Source organism: Drosophila virilis, chromosome 2, assembly GCF_030788295.1.
Source record: "Drosophila virilis strain 15010-1051.87 chromosome 2, Dvir_AGI_RSII-ME, whole genome shotgun sequence".
NCBI classification, from domain to species: Eukaryota; Metazoa; Arthropoda; class Insecta; order Diptera; family Drosophilidae; genus Drosophila; species Drosophila virilis.
Window position 1 is genome coordinate 12668635 of NC_091544.1, and position 13808 is coordinate 12682442.

The 13808-nt window shown below is 41.7% G+C and overlaps 1 protein-coding gene across 4 annotated transcripts in view; it reads left to right on the forward strand.

The window, feature by feature from the left end:
- Glut4EF (Glucose transporter 4 enhancer factor) overlaps positions 1–13808 on the forward strand; it is a 149893-nt gene that overhangs the window by 93524 nt on the left and 42561 nt on the right. For all 4 annotated transcript variants that reach the window (XM_015171548.3, XM_015171550.3, XM_015171551.3 and 1 more), the window contains exons 3-4: positions 3672–3793; positions 3866–4095. In XM_015171548.3, coding sequence (XP_015027034.1) covers positions 3672–3793; positions 3866–4095 — 352 coding nt within the window. The remainder of the gene's footprint in view (positions 1–3671; positions 3794–3865; positions 4096–13808) is intronic.

Here is a 13808-nt window from a genome sequence, read left to right on the forward strand (position 1 = left end):
AGCGAACAGAGTACGGGCCAAAGTTGCATAGCTTAGGCGCATCGCCTGGCCAACAACAACGACAGCAGCAGCAGCAACAACAACAACAACAACAACAACAACAAATACAACTAAGTGAAAATCACTGCGCATTTCCCAGGCTCCGCTCAAGCGCTGGCCCCGAAATCGGCGCGAATATATCGCATTTCAATCACGCGCCAGAGCAGCGCCAATCCCCGAGCTCCTGGGCCTGTTTGCCTTGTCCGATCATCGCCAGTCGCAATTTACGTGCGGCCACGCAGTGAACCAGCCAGGGAGAGACTGAAACTCTGAGACTTTGAGACTCGGCCACCAATTTTCAAACAGCAACAGAAACAGCAACAAACACCCAACACCAAACAACAACAGCAACAACAACACAAACAACATCAGCTGCAACAACTGCAGCTTGCAGTTTATTAAAGTTGCTGCGCAATCGAGCAGAAAGCAACGGCCTGTTTATTGTTGTTGCTGAACCTAACGGTACCGATTGTGCGCACAAAATGGCCACATCGTGATGGCTAAAACCGATCTCCCCTGCCTGATCTTCCCCCAGCCGCAGCACGCGCCGCCTCATGCGGCAGCCAGGCCGGCCGGCAAAACAGCGCCGCTGACCGCTGCCAACCGCTGCCAACAGCTCCGCAGCCCGACTACCCCTCGGTCTAATGCAGAGATTTCAAATGTCGATTTATGCGCAAATTTACTTTTATGCGATTAGCAACGAGCGGCAAAAATTTATCGTCAAGTTTAGTCAATTTAATTGGGGCGCAGATGAGGCGGCCGCGCAAGTAGCCAACGAAGCGGAAGGTGCCAAATGGATAAAAGCCAAACTCTTGCTGCTCTGGCCTCTCCCCTCAGCAGCCCCTCCTACACACACACACATACACACACAGTGAATGCTGGCTATCCAGGGGCTGCAGACAAAGCGCGTGCATTAGACAAAGGCTAAAAACCAAACCTGGTAGCACTGCAATAAAATTTTATGGCAGCTGTTCTCAGAAGGAGCTGCATTCACTTCAATGCAACAGCAGCAGCTGAGCTCAGTCGTCGCTGCCTGCGGCCTCTGAATTTTGCACAATGGACCAAAATGTGTTTTGCGAAAGGGTTTGCGGACAGCAGCAGTCGTAGTCGCAGTCGCAGCATCAGCAGCAGCAGCAGCATCTAGAATGCAATTTCACGTTTCGGCTTAAATGTAGCTGAAGTGCTGATGCCAGCGATAAGAAATGTTAACAAAAAGAAACTCCTGAAACGCTCTATAAACTGCATGATGTCAGCTTTTATAGACATATGTACGTAGCATGTGTATGCAACAAAAGTTGAATGTTTGTTTGAAAAGTACTGTAGGATCAAAGTCTGACAAACTAGTTGAACGTGGCAAGCCCAGAAAATGTTTTGATCGTACCTGCAAGGCTAAAATGCACACGGGCAGCGCTAACTGAAAATAATTAGAAAATTTAAAACTCACTCTAATCTTTTGTTAGACACATCTGCTTTGAAATGTTTCTAACTAGAATGAAGCACGCTTTACGCTGAATTCTTTGCCCGCCCACTGCTTAAAGTTCTCTCAAAGCTCTGCAGCGAAAGATGAACCAATTAAAAGCTTACTCAAGCCGAGCACCCTTCAGATTGACTAATAATGTATATTTTTCTGAGCATCTACTTATCGTAAGAATAACTATTTCAGCTTAAAAAATTAAGAGTTCTTTCGAAGAAAAATCCTGTTATTGATTCAAGATAAATACTTGAATTCTTGTTATCTACTTGAAATAGTTTTACGGTTTCAAGGAGCTTAAAGAAAACCGAACATAGTTGCATGGAGCTGCAATGTTCTTGGTATTCTGCCTCAATTCTAAGACTTCGCTTGCCAGCCGGGCAATAAGACTAAGCTGCTTAAGTTAAATCATCAATAATTGCCCACAAGCAACAGCAGCAGCAGCAGCAAAAGAGGCAGCAGCAGCAGAGGCAGCAGCAGGCACAGCTTATCAGCAATTCAGTTCTCATAATTCAACACAGGATTCAATGGAAAATTCTGTCATTCAAATAATAGTCCTGGCACGCAACCGGCAAATGGCTACTTGGCACAGCCAATGACAATGGCGACGTCTCAATTGTTTATAAGGAGATGGCATGGCAGCAGCAGGAGCAGTAGAAAAGAAAAAGCAGCCACTGTAGAAAAAGCAGCAAATGCAGAAGGAGCGCAGCTTTTCTTCCACTCAGCTTGATTACGAGGAGTCCTTCAAATCAGTTTTTTGCCGTATGAAATGTTTTGAATTTATGACACGCCGCGACTGTCGCGTCTTTATTATCCTGAATCCTCTTTAGACTGTATCTATTTTGGCTGCATTCTTGGCCGAAAGTTGCCTTTGTCCAAGTTTTTCAAGCGTATAAATGCTGTTCATAATGCTAACGCCAAAGGATATCTGATTTAACAGCACCATTGTTGTTGTAGTTCTTTGTTGTTGCAGCTCCTTTTCGCTGTTTGTTGTTTTTGTTGTAGCCTTCAAGGTTGCCCCAAGGTTAACTTAAAGCCAAAACTCAGAGTTGACGTCAGCGCCTCTTAAAAAATGGAATTGGTGACAAGCGAAAAATTAGCAAAAAATTCCCAAAAATATATTTTGCGCAAGGTCAGTTAAATTTGCACAGCAACAAATTAGCCATAAAATATTTGTGAATGTTCTCTGTTTGATGCTATCGTAGCGGCCGCTAGTAGCTGCCAATTAATGACGAATGTGCAAAATTAACAACAAGAACAACCACAACTACAACAACTACAACAATAATATAAATAACAATGCAGGGGCATTCAAAATCGCTGGCCACAAAATTAGCTAAAAATAGTTTTGCGCCGCTTTTTGCATTGAAATGCCTCACGGGGTGATTATCGTAAAGAGACCTCGTCACATGGTTGTTGCAAATTACAACGACGACAACAACAATAACAACAACAACAACAACAACAACAACAACAACGACGATAAAAACAACAACAATGCGCTGCGGCTGCTTTGATGTTGCTTAGAGTTTAGGCTTATGCGAGGGCGTCTAATTAAAGCCGAGCCTCAGAACAACTGGGCCAATGCTGGCCTTCTAAATTCTTGGAATTGCCAACACATTAATGAAGATGAAGAGATATCTGCCAGGGTGATGCAATCTGTAAGCGTAGTATAACAAGAAAATTGGGCTTATCTGTAAACATTTGCGAAATTTGAGATATTTACAATCGTTATTGCTCAATGACACTAGTTGAAAGTGACAGCTTGATTACAGTCAAGTGAGACAAATTTCAGTTAATCGAGTTTTAAATTTTTCAATTTGTACTGCTAGAAATATAAATAAATAAACAAGTTTTTAAAGTTTTCAAAGTTTTTGGCTGCAATTAAAAATTATTGTTATAGTTTTTCCTCAATGACACAAGTTGAAAGATATAGGCTTATCCAAATGATAAATCGCTTTTACATTCCTACAAAGAATTTCAACTGTTAAAATCAGCTTTACTTACCTTTCAGATTACAACGGCGGCTTTTAGTGAACTTTAAGATTTTTGGGGATCGTTAAATGGGTTTATTAGTTATGAAAAACAAAGATAATTTTTAGAATAATTTTCGCACAATATCGTTTAATCTAATCCCTACCTTGCTCTTTCTCTCTTGCAGCTCACGGAAGCGTCCGCCAAGCGACTCTTATGATTGCAGCAGCGATCAATGCAAAGTGGACGATATGAATGAATGCAATGCTGCATTAATTTTAATGAATCTACACAACTCGCCGCATGCCGGTAGGTCGCACGAATTTATGCATTATTCTTATTGCAAATTTCATGGGTTTTTGTTGCTTTGTTTTATCACAGTTTCAGACAAATGGTTGGGCTCCAGTCCAGGCAGCAGCTCGTCAGCCTCTTGGAGCTCTGGCTCGGCCTCGCCGCCGCTGAGCGATGATGGAAATGTGCTGCACGGTCACATAATTTTGTCGCCGCAATGTGCGGCCAGTGCATCGGCGAATGCACGCATACGCACAACCTCGGTATCCACATCAGATGAGGGTATTGTCATCGACTTCAAGGAGGAGCGCAAGAAGAAGGTAGGTCACACACTCACACATCCATTAATTTAGAGAGAGAGAGAGACATAGATAAGATCAAAGGAATGCGGTCAGTCTGCCAAACAGAGCGCAACGCCACAAAATTTGTTGCATTTTAATTGCAACTTTGTATACCGATTTTAATTGCTATAATTATATTTATGTAAATGCCTGTGCATAATTTTTGGCAAACGGCAGCAAAAGCAACAGCATATATGCAACACACGGCGTATGCTTGATTCCCATCTTGATTCATTACTCATACGAAAGATGTGGCGGCAGCGGCGCGAATTGTGAAAAGTCAGGAAATTAAATAAATGCCGAAAACGAGCCCATAATAAGAACCCATCAATCAAAGGGCAACATCAACAGCTCGTTAACTGCACGGCAACGAGATATACATACACACATATATATATTAATATATATTTATATATATATACACAAGCACACATAACAAAAATCAATGAGCAAAAGTTCTGCCCTTTCATATAGTTCGCTCTCTTCTTTGCTCTCGCTCGCTCTATTTTCCAGTTGTAGTAAATATAGTTCGCGACTTTCTTAGTTATGCTTGAAAAGCAGAAAGTGGACTCTAACACAAAAGTTAAGAAGCTTACGCAACTTTTAGCTACTACTACCCAGCGCTCTTCTGCCTCCTTTTTTGACTATACTTTGCAATTTGCTTGCGCTCAAATTGAATGCCCTAGTTAGTCTAGTTGATACACATAAATTTTTTTTTTGCGTACTCTCAGATCAGTTTTCAGTTTGTATGTGTATGTGTGACTGTTGTTTTAAGGGCTCTCAACACTCACATACACACACACAAGGCCAAAAGCAAACAACAACTGCAGATGGGATACATATCAAAAGTGAGCATCGGCATTTTGTCGAGCCTTTGTTAACCTTGAATATGTGATAAGATTTTATTTACATTAACGCAAATGGCACCCGCGTCACCCCTTTATAAGCATACTTTTGTTTGTTTTTCTTTTTTTGAGGGCTGCTCGTGTAGAGAACGATTAAGTATTGGGCACGGCGATAAGACTGCTCGCCAGGCGGCTAAAGGTTTGCCATAATGAATCCCAAATATCAACAGATAATTGAATATGTGCTTTAAGTGTACAATCATTAACTATTTTGCAATGGGTAAAACTGAATTTAATACCAGACATCATGTATTTCCTGTATGTCAGTGCCACTAGCAGCTAGTGTCATTGTGATTAAAATAATTTTTATTTCTTTTAATCCGACAACTTCAGCTCGACTCCTTTCCCTTTGGCTAGACTTTCACTTTGTGCTTTGTCCGGCTGATTACCTGTTGCACAAGCCGGCCACAGCAATATAAACAAAATTAAAAATGTTGCCGAAAATGTCATGTTTCCGGTTGTCGTTCGAATCTATATATGTCAGACTGGCAGCTGGCACGCCCAGCTGTGGGCGCAGCTGTGTGCTACTGTAGAGGGGTGGTAGGGCAACAATTCCAAATTGATTTGCGCCCAATTGCTTGGCGGCCTATTTGAAAGACATTTGCAACATTTCCGCATAATCTTGTGTGGCAAAAGCAAACACAAAGCAGACAAGCTGCCACAGATATGTGAATAGATAAGTGGATAGATAGATGGATGGTTGCTTGAATGGATAAATGTGCGCTACGCAAAATGATCTCAGCGCTGGCATTGAGCGGCAGTTTTTGTGTAAAATGCAATGAATGCAATTAATGGATAATTGTGCGCAATTATTGCCGCTGTCGGGCAAGGGAAGAGCAGTCACAGGCAATGAGCAGTTGCTCTAAACGCTTGACAGCCATGGCCACGTGTCGTATACGTAACGTGCATTACTCATACGCACCATGCGCGTGTGTTAAACGCGTCGGTGCTTTGTCTGCCTGCAGCTGAGCAGCCACAAAGTGTTTGGCGCAACATGGCGCATGATTAACCTTCATTACTCAACCGAGCGGCGACCGTTTGTAAATTACTCATACGCCATGATGGCTTTTGTTTTGTGTGCAGTTGTGGTAAAAATGATTTTAAATGCAGATTTATGTGCATTTAACAATAACAGCAGTGACAACTGCAGCCACTGCCACTGCCACAGCTACAGCCACATCCACACTCACGGACTCTTGCCTTTTAATCAAGGCTGCGATTACAAGGCTGGCGCACCGCTCGATTGCCAACCGGGGCAAGCACATTGGCTTTTGTTTAAGTGCTGCTCGTAAATTGCCTGCACACTATTGCCTTTTATCTGAGCACTTGTGGGTTGGGGGTCAACTGAGCAGCCCTAGGGATCAAATGTACCCATGATTGAAGGCTCTATGAAAAAGGTTAGCCATGCAAAAAGGCAGGATAATTGCAGCGAAGTGAATGTAAAAGAGCTATATCTAAATTGCCGGCATTATTATATAATCACTCAGACATTTACAAATGGAATATCAATTAGCAACAGCTCTAATGGCATCGAATTTGTACTTAAATTGAATTAAAGAAAACGTTGTTGCACATTTCCTGCCAGAAATGCATAAAAATTGGCCTGCTGCCTTTGTGTGCAACTTTATTTGTTGTGTAGACCCGGCTAATTGCATGTTCTATGTATAAGCTTTGCGAATTTTGCTATATGTTTTTGCGGCTCTTTTATTTTTGTTTTGTTTTCTAACTAATTTGTTTTATAACATCAATAGCAGCAGCCAAAGCAAACAAAAGCAAACGCAAATTATAGTGCAAAACAACGCAGACAGCGCGGCGTGTGCAATGCACTGACATTGGTGCAATGCCGCGAAGGGGCTTGCTGCTTGTAGAGCTCGGGGGCAACCAGGTGGGGCGGGGCTGAGGCTTAGCCTAATGGCAGTCGAATAGAAGGGCAGGGTATGCTATTGCGGTTTAGCTTTTGCAATGCTGACAGTTGCAAAGCAACAAAACAACAAAACCAACAAAAAGTTCAGGCAGCGGCTGTGACTACTAAATGCCAAATGCAGTCGTCGCTGCCAGCCAACATGGCGCGGCACACGTGTCGCTTCAGCTATGTATCTGTGAGTGTGTTTGTGAGAGTGTGTTTGTTAGTTTGAGTGCGTGTGTGTGTGTGTGTGTGTGTGTGTGTGCTGGCATGTGCTGGCAGCTTAGCTGCATTTGCCTTTTTCGACAAAGCAAAAAGCGCATAGCATGCGGCCCACCATTTGTGCAATTGCTGCATTACTTTTGACAGATTGATGTAGCTACGACTCTATACAGCAATTGGCCAATGTGATTGATTTTATAAGTTTTCTCACACAATATATCACTGTCAGTTTTCACAGCAATGTGTTAAAAGCTTTGAAAGTACCTGAAAGTTTCGCGCTTTTGAACTATTCATTTGATTTTATTATTTTGTACTTATTTGAAAAATGTTTAACGAAACACAAATTGAAATTTAAAAGATATATCTTAATATTACATAGTGAACAATATCTATACGAGCATAGACAGCCCTTTACAATGCCCTTTACAGGGTATTTTGTGATCCACCAACAAATTTATATTTAGACAAGCCGCTTGTGCCTATCCACATTATTGCTGTTAGTTTGTTTGTTTTCATTTTTGTTACATTTCTAAATAAGCTTAAATTTATATTTATGATTTTCGGTGTACACGGCCATTGTCACATGTTACCTATCTGTCTCTGTGCCATTCTCTTTCTCCCTCTCGCTCGCTCTCGCGTTCTACCTCTCTGTCGCACACTCAGTAGGTGGCAGTATTCGTATCTCTTACTGCTAAATGGATTTTACAGCGTGTACCTCAAATTTGGCTTTACTATGTGCATTTATTTTTAACCGGAACGAACGAAAAATATAGCAAAATTTAATTAAAAATTGTACAATTCAAGTGCCAATGTGTATGCGCGAGTGTGTGTGTGTGAGTGTGTGCAGCAACCTTGAAACAACATTCACTTGGCAAACACACTCACACACACACACACGCACACAACCACAGATTGGCAAACAGCTTCGGCGATGCCTTTGGCACTTGATTCATAAGCCAACGTCGTATTAATTTCACTCATATGGCAAAATAACCTTGAATTCTGATTAGGAAGCAATTTAAATTTATCTATCAGTCATTTTGCCTGCCGCGTTGCTCTTTGCGCTGACCGCTTTGTTGACTTTATTGAGTTATTGTTGAGTTGGCATTATTAAAACTTAATTGTGCTGCTAAAAAGCCGACTCCTACTCTCACCCCCACCCCCACCGCCACCCACCGTCGCCTGTGAGTTACCACGTGCCACCTGGCACCGTGTGCAATTTGTAAATCATTAGCGCAACAATTGCAAATGACTTGGCCCAAGTGTCGTCAACGTCAACGACGTCTTGACTGCGCTCTGCCTGCTTGGGCAATACGGGGCGTATGAGTAATGACTGCGCAACAGCTGAGCACATTGTGTGTGCACATAAGTGATTATACCTTAAACCGACTGACTGTCTACCCACGCTCCGCACAGCTCTACTTTGAGTGCACAAAACAATTGCTAAATGGACATTTCCAACTTGGCAAGAGCTTCTCGAAGATTTGTGTAGGATTTGCTAGCATTAGACATTTAATATCCGTCTATGTAAACTTTGCTCTTAACATGTCTCGCCAGGGAGTTGAGCCCTTAACCATTTCAGTCAGAGTCTGAAATTGAGAAATCCTTTTTCGACGCTCTACTCCAAGCAATTGCATTATGCGTGTTATTTGGCCAAAGTAGCCGACACAAAGTGAAAAGTCATACATAAAACGAAGTTTACTGTTTGTTTAGCTCCGAAATTTATGGGTTTGAAAATTGAGCGTAAAGCTGTCAAATGCATTGAAATAAAACAAAAATCTAAAAACTCTCCGCAAAAAAAAAAACAAATCCCAAAGCCAAAAGCCAAGTCTCAGCGGAAACGCATAGCAAAAACTAACAGACGAGCTACTTGCAGCAGCAGTGCGCAACAATTCGTCTGCGTCACTTTCAGGAGTGGCACCCACTACAACAACAACAACAACACACGAACAACAACAAAAACAAACAAAACAAAAGTTAGTGAAGCGCAGTACATGTGTACGTATGTGTGTGTGTGTGTTTGTGCGGTTGTGTGGTTGTATATATGCGTTTGGGAGAAACGAACTCATAAATTTATCATAATTGCAAAAGGCAGAAAAATGTGACTGAAATGTGCAACAACAACAACAACAACAACAAGAGTAGCCGCAGCAAGAACCACATTAACTGCAAAATGCAATGCAAATGAAAAAGTCGTAAAGAAAAAATGCAATAAAAATAATTTGCCATAACAGTCGACAGCAGCAGCAGCAGAAAAAAAAAAAAAAGAAATAAATAATATATATTAATATGCAGAAAATAGGCATTCCAACGTTTTTCCATCATCACAATAAACATAACTAAAATGCCGCTGCGCATAATTTATAAATTGCAATTTCCATTTGTCGGTATCTGAATCATTCATTCAGCTCTTCTGCCCTCGTTTTATTGGAAATTCTTTGCTAGTTTTTCTTTTATTTTCACAAAAAAAAAAAAACAAATCTGTGCCAAGTGCAAACGAGCAGCGGTTTTCATGTTCAAGGTGACAAAAATTGTGTAGAGACCGGCGGACACTCGAGCCAAATGCCGCATCATTTGGCCTGGTTTCGCTCAGTTTTGCGGTAATGTGTTTTTTTTTTTTTGTCATTTTGTTTCTTTTTCTGATTTTGCTGCCGTTTTTGGCTCACTGCGATCGGGTTAGCTTATCTCTTTCTATTTTTCTGCTTTGAATGGATTTTGTAATACCAAATTTTCAGATTCTCAAAGTAACTTTACTTACTAAACACTTGTTAAAGGAACAAATTTTAAAACAACGATATACCTCAATAAAATGTCAGCTTATCAAAATGTTAGTTTATTGATATAGCCAGATACGAATTGCAATTAATATTCAGCACAGTTTCGCATGTTTTTTTTGTCAACAATTTTTTTTTTCGAACTGGAAAAGGTATATTCTGCATTTACTTTACCCGAAAAATCTATCGATTATTATGCTGCGTTACGCAGTCTGGCAACAGCCTTTAACTTTTGCCAGCTGCCAGTCATCGGTGCCTTTGGCAATCGGCCCAAACTGACACACTTGGCCGAGCCCCTGCCGGCCAGTTTGCTTTCCTTATCTGAATCTTTATCGTCTTTCTGTTTTGTTTTTGGCCATTTACATTCAACATTCGGTGTTGCATGTACCATTTGCTTGGCTTGAACAGCATGCAAATTACAAATGTCACTCCGATTGCAATGAATTTCAATTCACTTGCGGCGGCTGCAGATCCCGACAGTGCCGCGGCCGCTTTACAGTCAGCCACAGGCGAATCCAATGTCGTTTGCGGTAAATTGAAAATGTTTGCGAAATTTTTCGATTTTCGTCTAATTTAATTTTATTTAAGCTTTTTTTCGGTCAAATGTTTGCTGCTGTTGCCAACTATGCCACGAGCCGGCTCTGACATACATTTTGCCAAAAAGTTGCAAAGTTGCAAATGTGGCAAGTGCGGCAAATGTGGCAATGTAGCAAATTGTCAGCGTAACATTTCGATTTCATTTGCATTGGAACGAAAACTTTTCCAAGCAGACGAAAACTTTACAAGCTGCCAAGATGAGACCTCAATTAGATCATGTTAAAAGACATACCACACACTCGCACACTCGCACACAAACACACACACACTCACACACAGCAGAGACAACACACAACTGTACCCGGCGAATTGGCCCAGTTTCACTTTTGCACAAACAAAATGGCGGCCAGTGCAACTGTTGTCGTGGCTGTACTTTTTCGCCAGTGTATGCGGGCGCACTGCCAATGCAACTGTGTCACAGTTTTGTAGGTTATGCACCCACACACACGCATGCACACAGATATCCAAAGACACACACACACACGCACACACTCACTGCCACTGCACACTGTTGCAGCCTCTAGTTGCGCCGGCCGGCCGGCAAACGAATGTTAAGCAATGAAATGCATTTCCCTCATACTGACACGCTCGCACTCAAACATGCACTCGACACGGCTCTCTTTCTCTCTCTCTCTCTCTCTCTCTCTCTCTCTCTCTCTCTCTCTCTCTCTCTGTCGCCCTCTCTTGCACTATCTGGCTCTTGTTCTTGCTATCTCTCTCGTGTTCTCTCTGTCTGTCTCTCCCGTTGCCGTACTCCCTACCAGCCTGTCGCTGACGTCGCCATCTTTGCGGCCATGCGCAAAAGCACACTTCCGTTCAACTCGCCGCACTTTTCACACGCCGCAGCGAGGGACGTTGCGGCGTAAGGGAAATTACGGCACGTGTTTGCACACAGATGCAAAAATGTGTGCAATTTGTCGCTGCCAACTTTGACGCCAGCGTCGCTGACGTCGTCAAGGGAAAATTTCAACGTTTTATTTTATTTTTTGCGGCGCTTTTTACATGCATTGTTGGAGAATAACTTAAAATACTAAGAAAGAGTTCGTAAGGGGCTTAATTCAGAACATGAAAAGTAAAATTAATATTAATTCATTTAAAAGCAATTTAATTTATCTCAGTCTTGATCAACCATTAAATTATATGACAAATTCTGACTGAAAGTCCGTTTAACCGAATGACAAATTCATAAAAAGCGCTTTTAAGATTCTATTCCACTCATTTTATTCGTATTTATTATGTTTTGAATAAACACTCCCTTGTTGATAAATCAATGCTAATAGCGACACATGTATTTCTAGCACATGCTTAAATAGCCATATCTTTGGCAAAACATTTCCGAAAACATTGCTCATAAATTCAACGATCTACGAATGCAACCAATTTTTTAATTTTTTTTTTTAATTGTTGACGTGTGTATTTATGTGTGTGTGTGTGTGTGTGTGTGCGTGTGCTTGTTTAGGTATTTGCCGCGTAATTGTGAACAGAGTGAACAATTTGCAATGCGTCGCCGAGGCGAAACTTGGAAATGTTTTGCGCTCGATTCACTTTTCATGGCTAATTAATTTTCGTATTGCGCAAAATTAATTAATACTAATGCTAATGCGAATGCCATGAATATGCAAAGCAAACATTTAATTGCACATACATATGTGTGCATGTATATGCGTGTGTGTATTGTGTGTATGTGTGTATGCATGTGTATGTATGTATTATTTATAAGTAGCTTTATGCACATCAAAATTTATTGTTGGCGTCGGCGCAACTCGCCATAATTAAAAGCCAAACAAGCTGCGTCGACGGGCAACGCCAGCAGCAGCAGTAGCAGTAGCAGAGGAGCAGTAGCAGTAGAAGCAGCAGCAGCAGCGACCAGGTGATTTCATTAGCAACTTTTGCTTTTGTCTTTCGGAAGCGGCAGAGGCAGCGTCTGCGGCTTTGGCTTCGACTTGACTGTTAATTATAAGCTACGATATTTTATTTCAAATTGAGGCAGAAATTAAGCTTAGCGCTCGCGCATGGGTCGTATGCGCGATATGATGGTCGATAAGCAACAGCGCTCCGCTTTAAAACAATGAAATAGATATTCGTATCGCGCAAACACCAGACACATACGCGCGCACACACAGACAAATGCCACTTACATCAGTCAATGCAATTGGGTTTGGCAAACAAATAGTTTGTTTTTGTTTTGCAATGATTATTCAAGCAGTCGGGCAAATTGCAGCCGCAGATAAACAAATGAAGTGGCCAGAAATGAACGGGCGACACGTGTCATGGAAAACTTTTGTCTCTAAATGCGCAACAAGCGCAGCGTGGGCCGCGGCAGCAACTGCGACCGCGACTGCATCTGCGAGACGTCGTTGTTGTCGTTGTCGTTGACATTTGCATTTTGTGGGCATGCCAGGCAGCGGGGTCTAGTTGGGTGGTGTAGTGTGTGGGCGGTGCGGCTTAATTAAAGCGCAACACAAGCGCATCGGCACGCCTCAGAGCGCAATGTCTAATGGTGCCATCTATAGAGCGAGGGCATTACTTGAAATGCCTGGCATGCTGCCGCGGCCGCTGGCTCCTCTTGTCTTCGCTGTTTGCTGGGGCAGCCCAACAAATGTTGACAAATGTGTGACAGCCGCTGAAGCGATACCGACGTCGCTGACGTCGCTGTGGGCGGGAAGACGCAAAAATGCATTAAATATTTAAATGCCGTCAAAGTCAAGGTACCAAGCTCAGTGAGGGCGAGCTTGATACTGTGGTTTCGCTGAATGCAGCACAAAGATCGCAAATGCAGAGCAGGTGCTGCCATCAGTTGTCCAACTTGGTCACAAACTACTTGAGCCAATAATATATTAATGAACATTTGCAGCAGGTGCAAGTTCTATGTAATCATTAAATATGGATGAACTGCTCTACTATTTTGCGATTTGAAATGCGATACGGACATTCATTTAGAAATTTGAAAATGAATATAAAAGCACTTAGCAGGGAAAGAATCTTTGTGTAATACGATATCTAACAAAATGTGAAAGTGTAGTTTGATTAAAGAACTTGATTAAAAGATATAATGTTTCATCTAAAATATCTCTTTGTTGTTTCTATAGTAATTTTATTATTCTAACAGATTCAATTATGTGCACTAATTAAATGCTATTTCAATAAACAATTCGCTTCAAACATATCATATGGCTTAATTTGTTTAAATATTTTGCTGCTTTATTCGCTCATTCACAGAAAATGTGAATTTTCAAATTAATTATGTATTGTTTAGTGGCTGGCAAAGTATTCAAACGCTTTTGTCTGCGC